Here is a 20,384-nt window from a genome sequence, read left to right on the forward strand (position 1 = left end):
GACTTTCTTCTGGTAATTTTCTTTTATTCACAAATCCAAGACATTTTTTTTTTCACTTTGCAAGATTTTTTTTTCTTGTATGTGGTGACACCTTCATGATGGAGCGTGCGGCATTAGTGTAAACACACACACACACACACACACACACAGCTTTGATCTAATGGCCAGTAATGGTCCTGCAGAGTGCATTAACAATGCGAGTGTGTGAAAATGACACAGAGAGCTGTGAGGAGCCTGATGCATTGTGGGACACTGAATTGTGTTTTCCTTGTTTGTAGGGAATTTTGGACATGATCGTGCTGAGCCGGACGGAGGGGAAGAAGGAGCTCACCATCCACGCTCTGAAGAACAACTTCGAGGCTGACGCTTATTTTGTCAAAGTGATTGGTGAGTGAACAATATGAGAACACTACGATGACTGTCCATCCCAAACATCATCTTCTTCTTCTTCTTCTTTTCTTTACAGCATCTGCAGCAGGTTTTCTGATGTTATATGCCATGATTTTTTCCCAAATTACAGCCTCAGTCCATAATGAGGATTAATCTATACTTTGCCGCTGAATTTCAAAAGTGTCGCCAGTTTGGACAGAAAGTCAAGTGTACACAATTTACAGGAATTCTGATCTGATCCCAGAGAACACTCATGTCCTGATTTACTAACATCCCAAACAACGAGCGCAAATTTGTGGGTACAAGGGGATAAATACTGCACACAAAAAGTGGGTGAAGGAGTAAAGTGGGCTGTAATGGCGGTATGAAGATGTGCGCTCCTCATATAATCTAAGATTTATTTAGTTTAGTTGTGAGGTGACATATCTGAAACAAAAAAATTATAAAAATGAGGTTTTTGCATGTGCTAAAAGTTTAAATGTCTTAGGAGATTTCCAGGAAGAGTGAAACTGAAAGTAAACACAGCCGCACGTGTAATTTGTGTGCCCGTTATAACGCTGATTATAATTTGATATTGTATTATAATTACAAAATACAATATCAACGCGAATTAAAATGTTGTCAGTATCAGAGGCATGAACACACAGTGAATATTTTAACACGAAACCAACTTTGCCACTGGTATAGTGTCGTCACATTAAGAAACGTTTTGATCAATTTAAGACACTGATCTAATCTAATCTTGATAAAACTCTCATTATTAAAAGATAGTTAATGCTATTATTTCTCTTCATCCACCTGCAACAGACTTCCACAAATTTAATACCTGCTCTCCGGATGTATTAATTTGCGCACATTAATTAATTTGCGCACATTCAGGTTAGATAAATCACACTGCAGACACTAAATGAATCTGTTTGCATTGACGCTGCTCTCTTTTTTACACATTTAGTTAGAAATGCCCCACATTTGCATATTCATTAAACCAGACGTGCAAAAAACAGACAAGATGATAAGAAGTAATTTTGTTATTGTGTGACGGATGCAGTCTTTCTTAGCACAGTTAGTAAATCAATTTGGATTTTTTTTGTGGGCGTTATGAAGTTTGCACATGTTTTATATGCTCACAAATCTTTAGTAAATCAAGGTTTGAGAGGATTTAAGTACAGGAAGTGTAGCCATTTGGAGTACAGGAAAAGCCAGCAATGGAGCTCATCAATTGGATGAGCGTGAACTGTACAGATGAGGAAAAAACATCATCTCATCACTCTAACCATCACACCCTTAATGTTAAAGTAAGAAGCGTTTTCTTGTGTAATTAATTATCTTTGGTCATTCCATCCAACTTTCCATCTCCACGTTCACTTCCTCTAACTAACTCAGACAGTTCATGTTCTCCTGTCATGTTGCTGTGATAGAGGGTTGGAGGGATAGAAAAGGGAACGTGACCCCTCTGTGAGAGTGTTTGTTGAACCTGTCATACCGGAGCTGTCAGGGCTTTCTCTCTCTTTCTCTCTCTCTCTCTCTCTCTCTCTCTCTCTCGCTCTCTCTATCTCTCTCGCTCTCTGTTGGTCGGCGTGGAAACAGAGGCACCGGTGAACCTGACATTTGGAGAGCTGACATTTGCAAAGAGGGACGTGTCTTGTAAAAAGCCGAGCCTTAACGCCATTTAATCCTGCCGACAGTGCTTTTTTTATAGCAGAGCACACATGTATTTATATATACACACACACACACACACACACACACACACACACACACACACACACCTGTCACTGGCTCACTTTCCCTGGACTAGACCCAAATACAGAGAAGAATGTGTGTGTGTTTGTGTGTGTGCTCTCGCTGCATATGACATTTGGTGCTTTCTAGCTTGGAAGGATGTAATACTAACACATACACCATTTCCCTCCCACTCTCTCTCACTCTCTCTGCATGTCTCTCGCCCTCCTACCCTCATCCTATCCCTCTCTACCTCCCTCCGTCTCTCATTTCCTCCTTCCTTCCTCCTCTCTTTCTGGGATAATGAGCAGTGTGAGAGTGTTACCAGTCGATGCTGTGATCGTGCGCAGAGGACGGAAAGCAGCGAGGCACTCTGGGTAATTTGCTGTGAATTGCAAACTGCTCCCGGGCTGCCAGTACCCTCAAACACCCCTCCTCACACACACACACACACACACACACACACACACACCACACATACACACCACACATACACACACACACACACCACCATCACCATGCGATTACACACTGCCTGTCAAACAATATGTGTGTATGAGTTAGAACGAAGGACTGAACAAGACACTTGCCCATGTTGGAGTGTATAAATGGCCACTGTAAGAACGCCAAGCCACCATTCTGCTCAACTCATTAATCTAACATATTCTGCCACACACACACACACACACACACACACACACACAGAGCATGAACAGCCTTTCCATTCCCCCTAACTCTCCCTGCGCTGCAGTTGAGAGCCTAATGGCTTCCTCTTTGAGGAGCTGATGCGAGAGCTGCAGCTGTGTGGACTTGAGGAAACAATGCAGAAGTGTAAAACTTCCTGCATGGATAAAGAGAAGTGTGTGCAACGTCTATCTGTACTTGTCCAGACGCTCTGTCGTGTTTTACGCCACTGAGTTTGAACCCACTGGAACTGCAGTTATTGCTGCATGCTGCAATAATATAAATCAGCAGCGTCAAACTCGATTACAGCCCGGGCCACATGGGCATTTCTGAGCTCTCTCAAAGGGCCATAAAGCACAATGTATTTAAGTGCATCTAGTCTGTGGATGAACATGAGTTACATCAATAACCTCACCGCTTAAAGCGAAACGTAGGACATTTCCGTATGCACTCTAAGGCAATAACAGTAATTATACAAATTTTATGCGTGAAGATGAAACCATCTTCGCAAGCTTACAGGGTCATGTACTCTCTGCGGTTTCGTATCGGCCGTCGTGCTCCAGTCCTGCAGGTGGTGCTATTAAAATTTCATGACAATTTCCACAACTACAGGAAGATGATTACTGCTCCTCAGAGTCGTCCATCTTGGGATGAATTGACTTGTTCACGCTTCGTTTGTAACGATCAATCACAGGCGTATTCAAGCTTAGTGTTCATGTGCAGAGTTCACACAGCTGCCGTGTGCACAACACGGCATGAAAAGCTTCCGCGCAATGTCCAGTTATAAATACAAAAAAATGCTCCAAATATCATTCTTGGAAGCCAGCTGAACTTTGTCACCGTATGAAGGCCTTACCACCTGCTTCCTCTGAGACACATGAAGCCACCGCATCTTTTCAAACTGCTCAAGCAACATCACAGGGCAGATGAACACTAGGAGGAAAGATCTATGCGGCCCATATTAGTCAGTGTTGCTTTGACTGACAGGAGAGATAGTAACGTCATTGTTACTATAGTTTCAGAAAGTTAGGACAAGGAGACAGAGATCATGTAACGTAGAGCAAGGCCAAATTTGCTCTTTCAGGCTCCCAATCATAGGATAGCTGTGGCATCATCAGGATTCAAGCTCATGACCTCCTCAAAATAGGGCCACCACTTTTGGTACTTTACTCTGAAGCTAGCAAAAAACCATTTGCTGGGTTTCTGTGCTGCTGCTGCATCTAGAAGCCATTTTTAATTCTCCAAATATTTGCTAAAATGCATCCTCAGGACTTGTATAAACAAATCAGATCAGCATATCTCTGCTAAGATCTTAAATGATCTCTGAGTGTCCTAACTTTCTGAATCTGTTCTTTATCACATTTTCGCCTTTGCTAGGTACTAAAACTGCTGTAATGTAAACAATTCTGGCTAGTACTCTGCTACGAGCTGTTTCGGTATTATTTTTCCACAGGTCAGCAGGTCACGTTCAAGTTTAATACCTGGGATATAAATGATTTCCTGCCTGTCACTCTTAGAAACAAGCCGAGAAACCTGTCAGAAATGCTTGAAGCTGTCGAGTCTATAGGCCAGTCAGAATGGTGCGGATGGCATCGTATGCCGTTTGTAGATGCAAACCTGGTATCTGCTTGTTTCTAGCTACACGAAACCCTCAATTCTAGTGCAAAACTAGAAGCAAGTTTAAAGCAGTACATTTTTATTTTAATCACATGCTGCTAGAGTTCAGTGTTTCTCTGCGCAAACTCGGCTGATTCGGCTCGTGAAGGCTGATTTGAGTCAGATGCTGTAGATCAGAGAAACACACTGCAGTGCAGGGAAGTGGACGTGATGGATGTGGTGGAACACTGAGCGAGCTGAATGGTGAAGTCGGTGAATTAGGGTGAATTAGGGAGTCCGGATGAATAAGACGATACTGATGACTCAACGGTGTGTCAGTTTAAAACCTTCAGTCCAGCCTGTGTTTCTGTGGACCTGTGGGTTTGTTCTTAGGAGCAGATCTGCTGTTGCTCCCCATCTTCTAGCCGTTTGTATGAAACAAACGAAGCAGAAATAAAGTAATGCTGCATTCACGTGCAGCTGTGTCTCACTGTGTTTACAAGATGCTTATACATGTATGGTACATCTTGTGGTATTCATGACTGGGAGTCGAAATTTTCTGACAGCTCCGAGTTCATAAGCTGTGATGCATTGTCGATGTTTCGGTTGATGTCAAGTGCAATTATAATGTCATTTTGGTCTTTCCTTAGTACGCATTTTAAGAAAATAATGATATTCTTCGTCTTTTGTTTCTATTGTCTACATAAAAGATTAATGGCTATGTGTTAGCTTGCCCAATTGTTAGCCTCAGCCACTAGCTATCTTACACCATGCGTCCATATTTCCCAGTTGCCTAGCAACAGTGGGTTTTTTTTCAGCGAGGGTATTGTATGTTTGTCTTTACATGTCAAAATCACACCAATTCTCAAAGTGTGAGCAGGAAGTGGCTGCTCATTCTGTCTTTTGTTCATGCCTGCATTGCAATCTCAAATACAACCACGCACATTACACACACACACACACACACACACACACACACACCTCTTCCTATAGTCAGTGTGAAAGCAGGAGTGGGAACTCAGGAAATACAGAACGATAAAACACAACGCCATTTATATTTAGTGTTAGATACAAAATGCAAATAGATATAAAAACAGCACATTACTTGCCCGATGTTAGCTAATAAATATAAGATTTTTCAATCCCTGGTGTGGAGAATAATGTAATAAACACAAGTTAAAAACTGCTTTAAAATTCTACATGTAAGATTGTTGACGTAAACCTTCCTGATACTAAGAGAAGAAGTGTGGTCAAGACGTTATCACACCCATCATGGACTGATTCTGGGGTTTAATTCATCAGCTGTGCATACTTACAGTACATTTCTACACAGAAAATGTGATTTATCAAGTCGTTCTTGTGCGTGAGAAAAAATGTAATCGTGAGTAAAGTAATTATGAAGTGCCCCCATCCCACTTATTGTCAATCATAACGGCATAAGTGACAGTAATCTCATTGTGCATCACGACAAGGTGCAGACACGTAACACAGATGAAATGTAAAGTAAAACCGTATTAAAGGCACAACTAAAGATTGGGTTGATGCCTCGCTTGAAGATTCAGCACAGGAATCTTTGTGTGTTTTTACGGAGCGCAGGATTCTCTTTGCTCAGAGTGACGAGTGGCTCATCAGTCGATTTCGTTTCGATTTCGTTTGCCCAGTGTAATTTTAGTTGATCTCTTCCAGCGACTCACTGCACGTTTGGAGATGAGAATGCAATAGCATCCGCAAGCACACTCAAATCATTTTCACTCCAGAGTTTTTAGCCACAGGAACATTTCGATGAGAATCTGGAGAATACGACAGGCGTGTCTTACATGCGTTCACACTGCTCACACCACAAAAACATTACATTTCCAAATACTGCAGTGGAATATCGCAGGTGTAAGTGGAGCAATAGATTTACACGTAGCCATAAATTCATCTTTTTAAAGGGAAGTCTTTACCTTATATAGCAATTTGGGGCACTGCTTATGTAAATGTGCATGAGCAGAGCAAATTAGAAAGTGTATTTATATGGATTTATCAATGTCCAGTGCGTACAGTGCACCTCAGGGCAGGCGATATCGCAAAAAAGAAATCATATTGAGATATTTCAACGATACGCAATATCTATCACGATATATATATATAGTTTTCCTAACAAACTGCCAGCAGGACAGCAGTGATAACTTTATTATATCAAAATTTGTTTGTTGATACTTTTATTTAATGTTAATGTTACAATATTTGAGATTCGGACAGTAGAAAACTTTATAAAATCTGTTTGTAATTGTTATTTTAAAAAAAAAAAAACAGGAAAATGTATCATGACGTAATTTATCAGTATATCAATTATAGCGACATATCACCCAGCTCTACGCAACTGTAATGAACGGCCATTTTCTAGCGCGTACTGGGAGGTTCTTACGGACAGAATCAGATCTTCTGCAATCTGCAAACACTTTGATAAATATGACCCCTGATGTATTACGGAAACATGCAGTAGGATTGGTCGATAGGACGACAGGTGGAGCCGGAGTGTCTTCGTATACTTGTTGACAAATATTTCACGCTAGTCTGATCATCTTAAGCACAAATTTGATCATTACTCTCGGTTCACTGCAGTGTGCAGTGTGTAGTGCTTTTAATGCACGCTCGGTGTGTATCGCCTCCATCACACGAGTGGCCACTTGCAGCATGAGAGTGGATTGGACCTGGGCATGACAAGAATGAAGTGACTTCCTTCAGGTCTGCTTTCTCGAGTAGTTCCTTTGTCTAAATACTAAAGCTGTTGTGTACTAATGGAGTAAAAATCCGAGCAAATCCAGTGTTAAGCATTTAATTGCTAATGCTTACAGAGGTACAGGTGTGATCCACCTGCAGAGGAACATGACTGAACATGGTACAGTGCATTCTAGGTGAATTTTGGGTTCTCCTGTAATCTACCATGATGACATTTCAGCCTATGAAACTTCACTTAACTTTATAAGACAGCTATGGATGTTCTCTTAGCGAGGGGAAAGTGAAAAAGTGTGCAACAGAAACAGTATAAAACTACACAGTATTTACTGTTTGCATTTCCTTTTTGAACCCGTGTGAAACCAAGCTCATAAGCCCTTGACCTGCATATGGAGCTAATCATGACTCTTAGCACATAAACTCCGCATTAGCGGTCAGCGCATTAGCATGTGCCGATGGAGCCGCCCTTTTGATTTTAGCGCGCCACAAGGCCTCGTTACTGGCCCATAAAACCGGCCCTAATCACTATCTCATTCACGCCCGTGCTAACTCAAACTGGCGGTTCAATTAGAGCAGTTAATAAAGAGCAGATCGATCCAGGAGCAGAGGGAGTCAGGAAACGAGAAGCGCTCCGTTAGAGAACACGCAGCTACACATGCAGCAGATGACATTTAGAACAGGACGAGTGAATGGTTTAATAAATGACCGTACAACCCGAGATCACGTTCTTTAGTGCAACACGGTGACTGGTGGAATATTGAGTAAAGTGGACTCCTTAAAGGTCCTTTTACTCTTAGACTTCACATGTTCATCAAAAGAAAGTGGAAATCTCATCTTGTCTCAGTTTATACTGCTTTAAAAAGTTCTTATCTGGGCATAACGATTTGGAAAATTAAAAGGAAAAAAAATAACTCTTGAACTCTCAGTGTATCAGAAACAGGTTTCTTCAATTCTGCCCTTTATCGTTTTGGCACTTGTTTTGTTAGAGGACCAGCGCAGCAAGCATTTAAAAAGGTCTATTTGAGAGCTCATAGGGGCTATAAATGAAATTGTTTTCACTATGGCCTTGCCTCGTACGACTCTCATTACATTCCTCACTCTCTCTCAGTTACGTTGGCTGCAAAAAGACGAACAGAGCAAATACAAAACCTTCAGTCAACCGTTACGGGAAAATCTTGCGTTTCCACTGGCTTATGAGACTCTGTGTGTGCTTCTGGTTGACAAAAAGACACCAGTGTGTCGTGGCTACACAAACAAACATGCGAAAACTAGAAAGAATCTGAAAACGGTTCCCTACGGGTCAGTCATTAATGATTTCCTGTTATTTTTAGTCATAGAGGACACAGTGTTTAGGTGCTTAATTAGTGTTCTCCAACCAAAATCTATGACAAGCTGCACTTGTTTCAGTTTAATAAAATCACCATTTTGTATAAGGACATGCCACTTTATGTTGTGTTTTTAATTAAATTGTGTACTTTTCTAAACTAAACCAATGTGTAGAGTGAATAATTAGAGCTCTCCAACATTTATACTGTTTTAATTCATAAAAAAATTATATTGAATCTGAAAATGTGTGCACTTCTATTTATTTAGCTCTAAGAACAGCACACTACTATAACTTACCTGCTAGGTACAGTAATGTGCAATAAGCCCCGCCCCTTCTCTAATTCTGTAGGTGGCCATGATTGGCCAATCACAGTGCGAGGTTTGAGACACAACTTGCGTCTGTATTCAAAGACAGCTGCGATAATGAAACCGCTGAGGATACAGAATTATCACAAATATTGTCTATAAGATGAATTTAAATCTATCACAAGAAGTTTAGGATATTGTTTTTTTTTTGTTTTGTTTTTGTTTTAAACTTAGCAAACTAGAGTTTTCGAGCAGTAATGATTTTTTTCATAGCATAACATTTATGGTGAATCTATTTCAGATTTCCTTATGGTGGTTTAACTTTGTAGAAGTTTCATATTCTGTGTGTGTGTGTGTGTGTGTGTGTGTGCGCGCCTGTAGGCAGAAGTGGGTGGACTAAACAAGCTGAATGTGCTTCTGTCTGTATATTGATGTAGATGTAGTGCAGTGAGGAACATCTGCTCACGGTGTTTCAGCTCAGTTTCCTCAGAATTTTTATTTTTAGAAAGCTTTTAACACATAACAAGATCGAAATTAGCCTTTGACGTGACTCTGAAAAACATTTCACAGGACTAACAGATGTCGGAATCAACAGACAAAAGTGAGGGAGTGAGGATGCGAGATACACGATTCTACATTTTCCATGTTTAATACGATGCGGATGAAAATGAGCAGATAACCGATGCTGAAATATTTGATCATTTTCACGCTTCGGGGTTTTACTGAACAGAAGAACTGCTGTTTATTCACACACAGACCAGCGTTGGACCTGGAAGTCATTCATGTCACCATAGTGACCTTAGGAAAACCATCATAGATGCTTGTTTTGCTGCCCTGCATTTTTCTTTCACCTCAAGTTTCCACAATCTGACTTCTCAATTGTCCAGTCCTTGGGCAGGTTGTAAAATTGTTGTAAAATGAGTGAGGGAAAATTAGTGCAGTAGGTGAGTTCCTGTTCACTCACCAGTAGAGCAAAATACTTTTGAGTGGATCTGATTAGGAAAAAGTATGATATGATTTAATGTTTCAATCTGATATCAGGCTGATGGTGAATCTCAGAATACAGCGATAACAATAAAATGTATAAAAACAGCAGTGCAAATAAACACATCAACACAACATCAGAGAGGCGGAGCCATCACAGAGAAGGAGCAACAATGAGGCGGAGCCATCAAGAGAGGCGGAGCCATCACAGAGACGGAGCAACAATGAGGCGGAGCCATCACAGAGGCGGAGCCATCAAGAGAGGCGGAGCCATCACAGAGACGGAGCAACAATGAGGCGGAGCCATCACAGAGGCGGAGCCATCAAGAGAGGCGGAGCCATCACAGAGAAGGAGCAACAATGAGGTGGAGCCATCAAGAGAGGCGGAGCAACAATGAGGCGGAGCCATCACAGAGAAGGAGCAACAATGAGGTGGAGCCATCACAGAGAAGGAGCAACAATGAGGTGGAGCCATCAAGAGAGGCGGAGTAACAATGAGGCGGAGCCATCACAGAGAAGGAGCAACAATGAGGTGGAGCCATCAAGAGAGGCGGAGTAACAATGAGGCGGAGCCATCACAGAGAAGGAGCAACAATGAGGTGGAGCCATCACAGAGAAGGAGCAACAATGAGGTGGAGCCATCAAGAGAGGCGGAGCAACAATGAGGCGGAGCCATCACAGAGAAGGAGCAACAATGAGGTGGCGCCATCACAGAGGCGGAGCAACAATGAGGCGGAGCCATCACAGAGACGGAGCAACAATGAGGCGGAGCCATCACAGAGAAGGAGCAACAATGAGGCGGAGCCATCACAGAGAAGGAGCAACAATGAGGCGGAGCCATCACAGAGATGGAACCATCAAGAGAGGCGGAGCCATCACAGAGATGGAACCATCAAGAGAGGCGGAGCCATCACCGAGACTTTGCCATCACCGAGACAGCTCCAACAACAGAGGCGGAGTCATCTGATTTAAATTTGAGAATGCTGCTACACCACAGATACCAACTAGGAGGAAAAGTTTAGCAGTTCATTCTGTCCTGTTCTCTGTTGTGAGGTATGATAGATAATCTGATCTGTCATTTGTGTTTAGTGTAAAACATTAGACATTAGTGGCCTGCTACACAGTCTGATCTGTGCTGATTCTGGACCGTTTTTGTGCGTTTCGAGTCACTGCTCATAATCAATATGTGTTCTGCAGATCCGCAGCGTTTTTCAAGTTGAAGTTCAAGTGGAGTTTATTGTCATTTCAGCCATATACAAGTACACAGTGAAACGAAACAGCGTTTCTCCAGGAGCAAGGTGCTACATAAGATGACAGAACAACACAGAACTACAAGGGACTACACAATTTATACATAAAGTGCACAAGTGCGAACAAGTGCAGACAGCACAAGACAGTACAATGACTACAGCGCCGACCAGCACACAGTTCTGTTTAAAAGTGAACATAGTGCAAATAGTACAAGAGTACAATACAAGTAGCTGAAATAGTGTAAACATAAGAGTAGCAGCCTATGAACAGTATAAAATAATGAGTATTTATAGCAGCATAAACATGTGCAAAAACTTGCAAAAAAATTGCAGAGAAGATGGAAGATGTTCAGTTGTGTGTGTGTGTGTGTGTGTGTGTGTGTGTTCGTTCCTTCAGTCCAGCACCTACCTGACATTTAATACACCTGCATAGTGGATTAAAAAGGGCTAAGAATGTAGTGTATAGTGCGTGATTTGAGACAAATAAAAATAAAATACTGACATATGGATGTAATAGTAATGAGGACATTGTGTGTGTGTGTGTGTGTGTGTGTGTTTTCACAATGCCCACATTTTATAAATTCATACAGCTGATTTTTGAAAGCGGGGTTGTTTAAGAAGAACTGACCTCCTGTAAGACGTGAAGGGATTATTAAGGGTCCGCGGAACATAAACAGTCTGGAAGTGTTCTCCAAATGGCAGGTCTATTAAAGCGCAGAGATCTCCCAGATAAATGCATTACAAACACATCGATTCAGACTTCCTCACCTGTACAAAAGAGACGGCAGAAAAAAGAGCTGATTTATGGATGCACTATAGTTAAACAGGCTACTCTTTGTGTGTGAACTGCCGCATTTCCACTCTTCTTCGTTCCTTCCTTCCACATCCAGGTCAAATCGGCGAACGTGGATCCGACTGAGAGCTCTTTATTCTGCTGCTCTGCTCGTGTGCCTCGGTTCGAGACTATTTTTGCCACAAGCAGCATGACACTAAAAACATGTACACACAAACACACTATTGCCAAATACAAGCATTTCTGACACATTTCGGTACGGATTAACCCTCTGCTCACAGCAGCGTGCAACAGGTTGCTCATGTCGCTTGAAGTCTCTGTCTTGTGGGCGTGTGCCGCCCGTCCAGCATTTTTATTTCTAATGAGAAAGCGTAGCAGCTTACAGCACGCAACTGACTACAGTATGCATTTTACTTTTGCTTAAAATGTATTTAAAATGAATTCTAATATTTGTATATACTTCAAGAAAATTGCCACAGTTGTTTGCTATACGACGTTACGTGCCAGGCTTTGTGTTAGCTTTGTTAGTTAGCTGTAATAGCTTTGCACACTCACCAGAGGCACCACCATATGCCTAAATATCTATATATTTCCTTCTAATTAGCTAAACACAAATTAAATAACGCACTGCTCAGTGTGAAAATTGGTTATTTGATTTACATGTTACGTGCCAGACTTTGTATTGGCTATTAGCAGATTAGCAGAGCAAGCTAATTGAGGTGGCTCTCCAGAGACAACAACAACGTCTGCTACTTGCTTCCGAGCTTTATTTTTCTTTATGTCTGTGTACACATTTAATGAAAGGTGGTATACCACAGGAAAAGACGAAACCACGGTTATAAGTTTTTCTTCCATTTTTTTTTCGAGTCAAGCAGGACAGAAGAACTGAATGCTGGTAGGAACTAAAGTTGTGAGTGGGCTACTGAAGAAACGCCATATTCCAAGAATCATATGATTGGTCCAAGGAATCATTCAAGCCAGTCGTCTGGATTTGTTGCTCACATGTTGCTTGTCGAGCTTTCTGTGGAATCGCATGTACATAGAAAATGTCGCCTGTTGCTTTTTTGCTCACTAGTCGGAGGTTTTATAGATTATAACTTGCTTTTGACCAGCCACCGCTATTGACTACGGCAAGCTCCGCTCCAAAACTTCCTGTTTTCCTCCAATGCAGCAAGTAAAATGGAGCTTGGTTCCTTTAAAAGAAACACTTCTGCTGTAACACTGGATGTTGTTGTTAGTAAGTGTGTTTGTGTGATGCTGTTATTTGTCAGTACACAAACACACGGCACTGTTCTCAGACCAGTGTTAGTAAAGGAGTAGATGAAGCCAGTGCGCACACAACCAGCTGATCTCCGGTCAGACTTAACACATCAGATCAGAAGTGAAAGGCCTTTTCCCAGCAGAGTGTGTGTGTGTGTGTGTGTCATGACTGATCTGACACACCGTCTCTGACTGTTTGGTTCAGTGATGTGGAACAGAACAGCCCGATGTGAAATCTCCAATTTCACAGTCTTCACTCTCAGGCCTCTCCAGATCCTCTGAAGTGTCGATTTTTACACTTTAATCCACATTTTTTTTATGTGAATTTTGAGAAATGTTTTGACGCTTGACTGAAAGTCTAAAAGTCGGCATCTGAATGAAATACTGATGTGATTAAGGATGATGAAGCCGGTTTCTGTTTAGTTCGGTCGTACAGAGTTTGGGACGCAGTGCCCTGTAGCCATGGTTGCACTACAACAAAGCCAGGGGTGCCAATACTTTATTCTGTAAACTTTGACTCAGAAACAAATGGAATAACACTTTTTTTTGAGTCTGAATCTTAAGTTCTGTCGGCCCGTATATCTGTTCTGAACCACCATTATGTTACTCCCTATGTAGTGAGCACACATAGTGACGCCATTTTCGAAACTCGTGATGATGCCTTCTAAAGCTGCCATAAATAAGAGACTTGAAGAAAGAAAGAAACTTTATTAACATTTCCGGCTCCACGCACATGTGTAACCGAATTCAGCATAATTACTGAATTAAATAATACGTCGCGTGTGATTGGTGAAGTGTGGACGCTGTTTTCGCGGTCCAGAGGTGATCTGGAGCTCACTTCCACAAACCCGTGGTGCGGGCTGCATGCTGAGTAACGTGATTGGTCAAAGTTGTTACATTACTTCCTGTTTATACTTCGTAATGAAGGGGAAAGGGTTGTTATGGTTACTGATGTATAAAACCAGATGTTCACAGGACTGGAGCTCTGTAATTATCTCACCTTTGTGGTTCAAGTGAGAGCATTGTAATAAATAAATAAATAAATAAATAAATAAATATGATACAGTCTCATCCTGGCCTGCGTGGCTAACTATTGTCTTACAGGCTCTGTGTTTATAGTTATTCCTGCTGTTCTTCACCATTTGAGTGTTAGCACTAAAGGAAAATAATTTTACAGCAATAACAGCAAGTGGATTAAATGTCTAATGCCTGCCATCCATAGTTCGGAAAGAACTGTTTTGTGTGAACACAAAGTGACGATTATAAGCCACAAGTCCAGAATCGATCCTGAGCGCAGACTCGAGTATTCGGACCAAGTGTAAAAATGCCCTTAGTTACAGTCCGGCTCATACGGTGATGTAAATGTCGTACAGAACCACAAGTCTACCCAGCCGTGACGTCATGACAGACACGGGAGAACGATACAGAAGAACATATAAGAAAAAGAGAGATAGAGGCCTGTTTATCAGAGCGCATCCTTGTCCACTCGGGCGCGAAGGACGAACATCCATCTCACACACACACACACACACACACACACGTCCTCCGCCATGTCCGTCTCAGGTGACGAGATCTTACGGACATGCTCGGTTTCCTCATGCTTCTTCATTCCTTCAGTTCTCTCTGTGCGACGAGGTGATTTAATTGTGAGAATGAAAAGGTGTTTGATGAATGTTCTCTGGGAAATCAAACATGGCCGACTTCAGAGAGTGAGAAAATGACGACTTTCATCATTTTTTTTCCAGCTATAAAATTTCTGAACATTTTCGTGTGCTTTGATTTCAGTCTTAGTCTGGTGCAATGCTTTCATCTCGCTCTCTCCATTCTCTTTAATTCCTGCTTCAGTTCTTCTCAACTTTAATGCCCGTGTTAATGCTCTATATCCAGCTATCCTGTTTTTTTTTTTTTTTTATTTAACTCTGTTTAAAAATTGAGAGTGCGTCTCATTCACAAATATCTGCTGTGTGCATGTGTGTATCATAAAAAAATAAACGAATACAGACGGACCACTGATTGATAACATGAACAAACAAACAGAAAAGTTTACGTATTTTATCTTCCTACAATAGCGAGTAGCAGCCGTACTTGACTCCGCCCACATTCAGTATCATTAACCTTTCTTCAAACCTTTTCAGACACTAACTAAAGATTTTATTTTGATTGGAATTGGATGTCCCAAAATGCTGACTGTATTTTGATGAACTACAGGTAATTTTAGCCTCGTCACACGACTTCACTGTGACTAAACACACAGTTCCTGGCATGATCTCCATTTCATCTTCACTGAGTCCATAAGAAGGAAAATCAGAATCTGTCAAACAGAGCTGATTAAATTTCAGCCTGATGATGTTTACTGGTATTCTATAAGGCCTCACTTTATGGCTGTAGATAGATTTATCTAAATTAATTTCACGATTGTGCTTTCTGTAATGCAAACACTGAGGCAAAAGCTGCTGGAAACTTTATGCCTTTCCACGGAAATGTCACATATTAATTGCATTTAACATTAACTTTAACCATGTGAAATAAAAACCCTCTCTCTTTCCTTCTCTCTCTCTTTCCTTCTCTCTCTCTCTCTCTCTCCCCCCCTATATATATATATACTTATACACACACACAGACTGGCGTGAGTTTGATGACTCTAACATGAAGGTGGAGGTGTAATGAGCTTTATGTCGATGCTGTTTGTCGACTCTGTAATGTGAAATGTGTCGTGTAATGGAGTGTGTGTTGGCTTCATTAGGTGCGAACTAGCGTACACATTTATACACACATACACACTCGTATACACACATACACACTCGTACACACACACACACACTCATACACACTTCTTCATGGCATTACTGTGGGGTTAATGTGATTTCCTTTGCTTTTCTCTCAGCGTGTTTCTCAACACACTCTGCAATCACGCTGAGAAGACAGATGAAGAGAAACAATATTAATATTATAACTAAGTAACTAACTCTCTCTCTCTCTCTCCCTCTCTCTATCACTCCCTCTCTCTCTCTCTCGCTGTCTTTCTCACTGTCTCTCTCTCTCACTCCATCTCTCTCTCTCGCTGTCTTTCTCACTGTCTCTCTCTCTCTCACTCCATCTCTCTCTCTCACTGTCTTTCTCACCGTCTCTCTCTGTCTCTCTCACTCCCTCTGTCTCTCTCTCTCTCTCTCTCACTCCATCTGTCTTTCTCTCTATCTCTCACTCTGTTTCTCTGTCTCACTCCATCTCTCTCTCTCACTCCCTCTGTCTCTCTCTCTCTCTGACTCCATCTCTCTCTCTCACTGTCTTTCTATCTCTCACTCTGTGTTTCTGTCTCACTCCATCTCTCTCTCTTCTTCTCTGCCTCTCTCTCCATTTCTCACTCTGTCTGACTCTCTCTCACTGTCTCTCTTTTTCTGTCTCTCTTTCTCTCTCTCTCTCTTCCTCTATTTTCTCTATGCCTCTCTCTTTTATTCCGTCTCTTTCTCTCTCTCTCTCTCTCTCTCTCTCTCATCCCTCCAGTACTCAGTGGGCTGTGCTCTAATGACTGTCCTGACAAAGTGAAGGTAAGCTCGCCCCTCCTCTCTCATCCTTTCTTCACATCACTCTGTCTCTTTTCACTTCAGCGCCCTTCTATGATAGTGATGGATGTGATGCTGTTTGTCCCTCTTGCCCTGTTATATTTACTCCTCCATCATCATCAGCCTCTTCTCTATCCATCTCTCTATCATCACTTCATCTTGCTCCATCTTCTTTAATACACAATAAACCCTGTCTCACTGAAACTGTCCATCATTTTTACTGGAGACTTTGTCCTCCTGAGACAGTGAAATGTTTCTCATGTCCATACATGATCAATGATCCACAGTGTCAAAGATTTGTCTAAAGCGCCAACTTTTTTATCGCTGCGTGATTACAAACCGTTTTAACGTGATATCGTATGATTTAGAGATGTTTTAATATGATACGATTCATCGCTGTTTAAATTAGAGTTGTTTCTAATACGTACAAATTATTGTTTGATGACAATTTAGAGCCGTTTCAATCTGTTACGATTTAAAGCTGTTTAACAAATTCATTAAAGTAGGGCTGGGCAATATGGTGATATAAGATCGATATCGTGATAAATATCGTGATACGCATCTGATTTTTTTTTTCTTTAAAACTACAAAGCTTTATAATGATAGTGTTTTAATAATAAAGTGTTTTAACTGCAGCACTTAAAAAAAAAATACAGGATAAAATTCATACACGACCGACACACGGAAAATATAATAAATACTTTAAAAATCATTCCTATCAAAAATACAATTCCAATCTTTTCCATTTGTTATAGGATCGGATAAAATTCATTCTTTATTTCTCTCTGATATTCGATCCACGTTTTGTCGCAGGATCCTGATCTTGGGTTTCTGTTCCATTTCTACACAATACGCGTAAATGTTTTTTTTTTAAATCCTTACAAACTGACTGAAAGCACTGTGTGATCTTAAAATTAAAAAAAAAAAAAAAAAAAGTACATAAATAACATGTTGACTCTGAACACTGAAAAAGAGAAAATAAAATATTTTACATTTTACAATTTTAAAGATTATGTACCAACTTTTAAAATATTTAAAAAAAAAAAAAATTAAATTAAAAATCTATAAAAAATAAACTTATTAGAAAATTGTTTATTAACAATATCTATAACTGTTTTACATAATTATATATTTCTTTATTAATAATAAAACCATTTATTGTTATATTATTTATAACAGTTTTTAAAATGAAACACTGATGTTTTCCTGGCAGTTTGTCAGCAAACCTACAGTATTTATCATAACACATCATATATCATAAAAATGCCTTCAAGAATCTTGATCTATTTTCGTCGCATTTCCCAGCGCTGCGTTAAAACCGATAAATTAAGAGTATTAAAATTAAAATATAAATTACATTTTTTAACAGACGGAGTGCTTGACCACTGTACTGTTGTGTCCATCTGCTGACTTCAATGAATTTCCTTGAAAGGATTTAATTATATAAAACAAAGTAATGATTTAATTTGAAAGATTTGGAGTCAGTTTGATAAGATAGTTGCTAATTGTGTGTGTGTGTGTGTGTGTGTGTGTGTGTGTGTTTCTCCCAGCCGTTCGGTGTGAATCAGCCCGGTCCGTATGTCATGTACACGTCAGTGGACTCTAACGGCTACCTGAAGAACGCCTCAGGTGAGTCACACCTTCGCTCAGCTGACTCTGCTGCTCCATCTTTGGAACTAGCTTCCATTAAACATGACCACTTGCCCTCAGTGTGACACGCTCGCATTGTGAAAATTGTGTTTCTTCATGTCTGAGGTGATTATTGGGAATAACTGGTGCTGCAGCGAGTGTCAGCAGGTTTCCCAGCCTTTCCATGACTGTGTGAGGTTGGCTGGTGCACTTTTGATGACTTGATCATGTTGTTCCTCTTCAAAGCTTTTTAGCGTTAACAAGAAAGCTGATAAAAAAAAAAATAATTTTTTAAAAAGCACATGCTCCAGGAGCAGAACGTCATGACACTATCCTCAAGTCCACACTATAGTGACGTAAAAATGAAAAGATAGAAAAATCTTCTCTTTTCATGTGCTACAGTAACAAAATAAGTATTTTTTTTAAACTGCAAAATAAATTAGGAGCATAGAGATAAATTAAGATGCGCTGACAGACGTCAGGAGCACATCTAAACATAGCTAGCTAACATAACACAGTATATTTACTTAAAAAATCCACACTTCTACCTGACGTGTCTCTGGAAGCCATGTAGACACACATGCCTTTATCACATTAAAGTTAGAGTTCCCACTGTGCAACAGAAAGCTGCACCCCGTTTCCAAGCCTTGCAGAAATGCAGAATTTGCTGAACTCCAGCTATGGAAAGATGTTTAGCCACACTGTGTTGATACACTTTGCTGCCATCTGTAAGCTCAGACCCTCGGGCTGTGAAAGCGGCCCACTGATCTTTCTCTCCGCAGTTTTGTTCACTTCTGTCCTTTTCTACATTTTCTGCAGAATGTGCACTCCCTGAACTAGGGGCCTCATTTATCAACCGTGTCCACACGTAGTTTTGTGTGTAAACCGTGTGTACGCACGTTTCTATGCACTGAATGGGATTTATCAAGTTGCGTTTATGCGTGAAGATGTGCGTATAGGGCCTTTCGCACCGCGGGAACCTTTTCATAGTACCTGAACTAATTGTGGAACTACCCACTTTTTGGCGTTTTCGCACCTCCGTAACTGGGTGTGATTTTAGTACCGACTGCCTTTTTTGAGAACCAGATGAGCTCCTACTCCATTGCAGGGTCTAACCAGCACAACTGGTACTATCGTAAGTAGACTTTGTTTGGCCAAACGCGTACGAAAACGCCCTCACCCGCCATGATTTAAAACGCCGCGTAAACATACTGTAGTGTCGACTTATTCCGCAAGTATGGAGAACAGCGATAGATGGACGCGAGACACGACAGAAACACAGCTCCGATCACAGCGTCCTCCATCCTCCGGTTGTTTACGTTGTTCTTCTTTGTTTCCGTTGTTGAACGCCGCGCACAAATGACGTCGCTGTCGACCGGCTTACGTCACTTCCTAGTGCCCGCTGTCGGTGCGAATGCAACCCTTTAAACGGTACTGGGAAATAGTTCACGCAAAACCGCCCAGTACTTTAGTACTGTAAATTTAGTTCTGGAACTAAAGCGGTGCGAAAGGACTTATTATTTCGGCACGCTCCTGACCACGCGTATGCAAGAAGCCCTAGTGGTAGAAAAGTGTAATAGCAGGTAAAGTGACTATGCGGAGCTTCTAAATCACGTACCGTCCATCATATCAGCATAACTGAGAGAATAATTACTGATTCAGGTGCTCAGAAGATGCAGTGACACAGACGGAATGTAAAGTAAAAATCGTGTAAAAGGAACATTTAAATATTGATGGGAATTATGCCTTGTTTGAAGATTTGGCTCATGCAGCTTTGTGGAGGGAGGAAATGTGTTTTTTAGCACCACAGAGTCCGGAGTGGATCGTCAGTCCATTTCGTCTGCACAGTGCAGTTTTAGTTGATCTCTATTCTAGGGCTTTTAGCTATGGGCACATTTCAAAGAGAAATTGGAGACGGCATTTCCCAAACCAACTACGAGTTAAATAATGACACGTCTTTTCGCTGACACTGCAATACATTACGTTTCTGGCAGCGGAAAAGAAAAACGATGAACTTTCACACCAAACAAGGCAATATTTTTAAATCGTATTTATTTATTTATTTATTTATTTATTAGACACAAACTACTTGTAAATGTACCAAATAAACCATTTTTGTTTTGCTGTACTTCATGCAACAGTAGCTTTAATTCACAGTCTTCT

The 20,384-nt window shown here is 40.9% G+C and overlaps 1 protein-coding gene across 1 annotated transcript in view; it reads left to right on the top strand.

Moving 5' to 3' along the window:
- The window catches only part of itfg1 (integrin alpha FG-GAP repeat containing 1), a 152,463-nt gene that overhangs the window by 101,211 nt on the left and 30,868 nt on the right, over positions 1–20,384 (top strand). Inside the window, exons 12-14 of the mRNA XM_053229421.1 lie at positions 279–387; positions 16,534–16,577; positions 18,143–18,221. Of these exons, the coding sequence (XP_053085396.1) occupies positions 279–387; positions 16,534–16,577; positions 18,143–18,221 (232 nt within the window). The remainder of the gene's footprint in view (positions 1–278; positions 388–16,533; positions 16,578–18,142; positions 18,222–20,384) is intronic.

The sequence above is a fragment of the Pangasianodon hypophthalmus genome, chromosome 25 (assembly GCF_027358585.1).
Source record: "Pangasianodon hypophthalmus isolate fPanHyp1 chromosome 25, fPanHyp1.pri, whole genome shotgun sequence".
Classification (NCBI taxonomy): Eukaryota; Metazoa; Chordata; class Actinopteri; order Siluriformes; family Pangasiidae; genus Pangasianodon; species Pangasianodon hypophthalmus.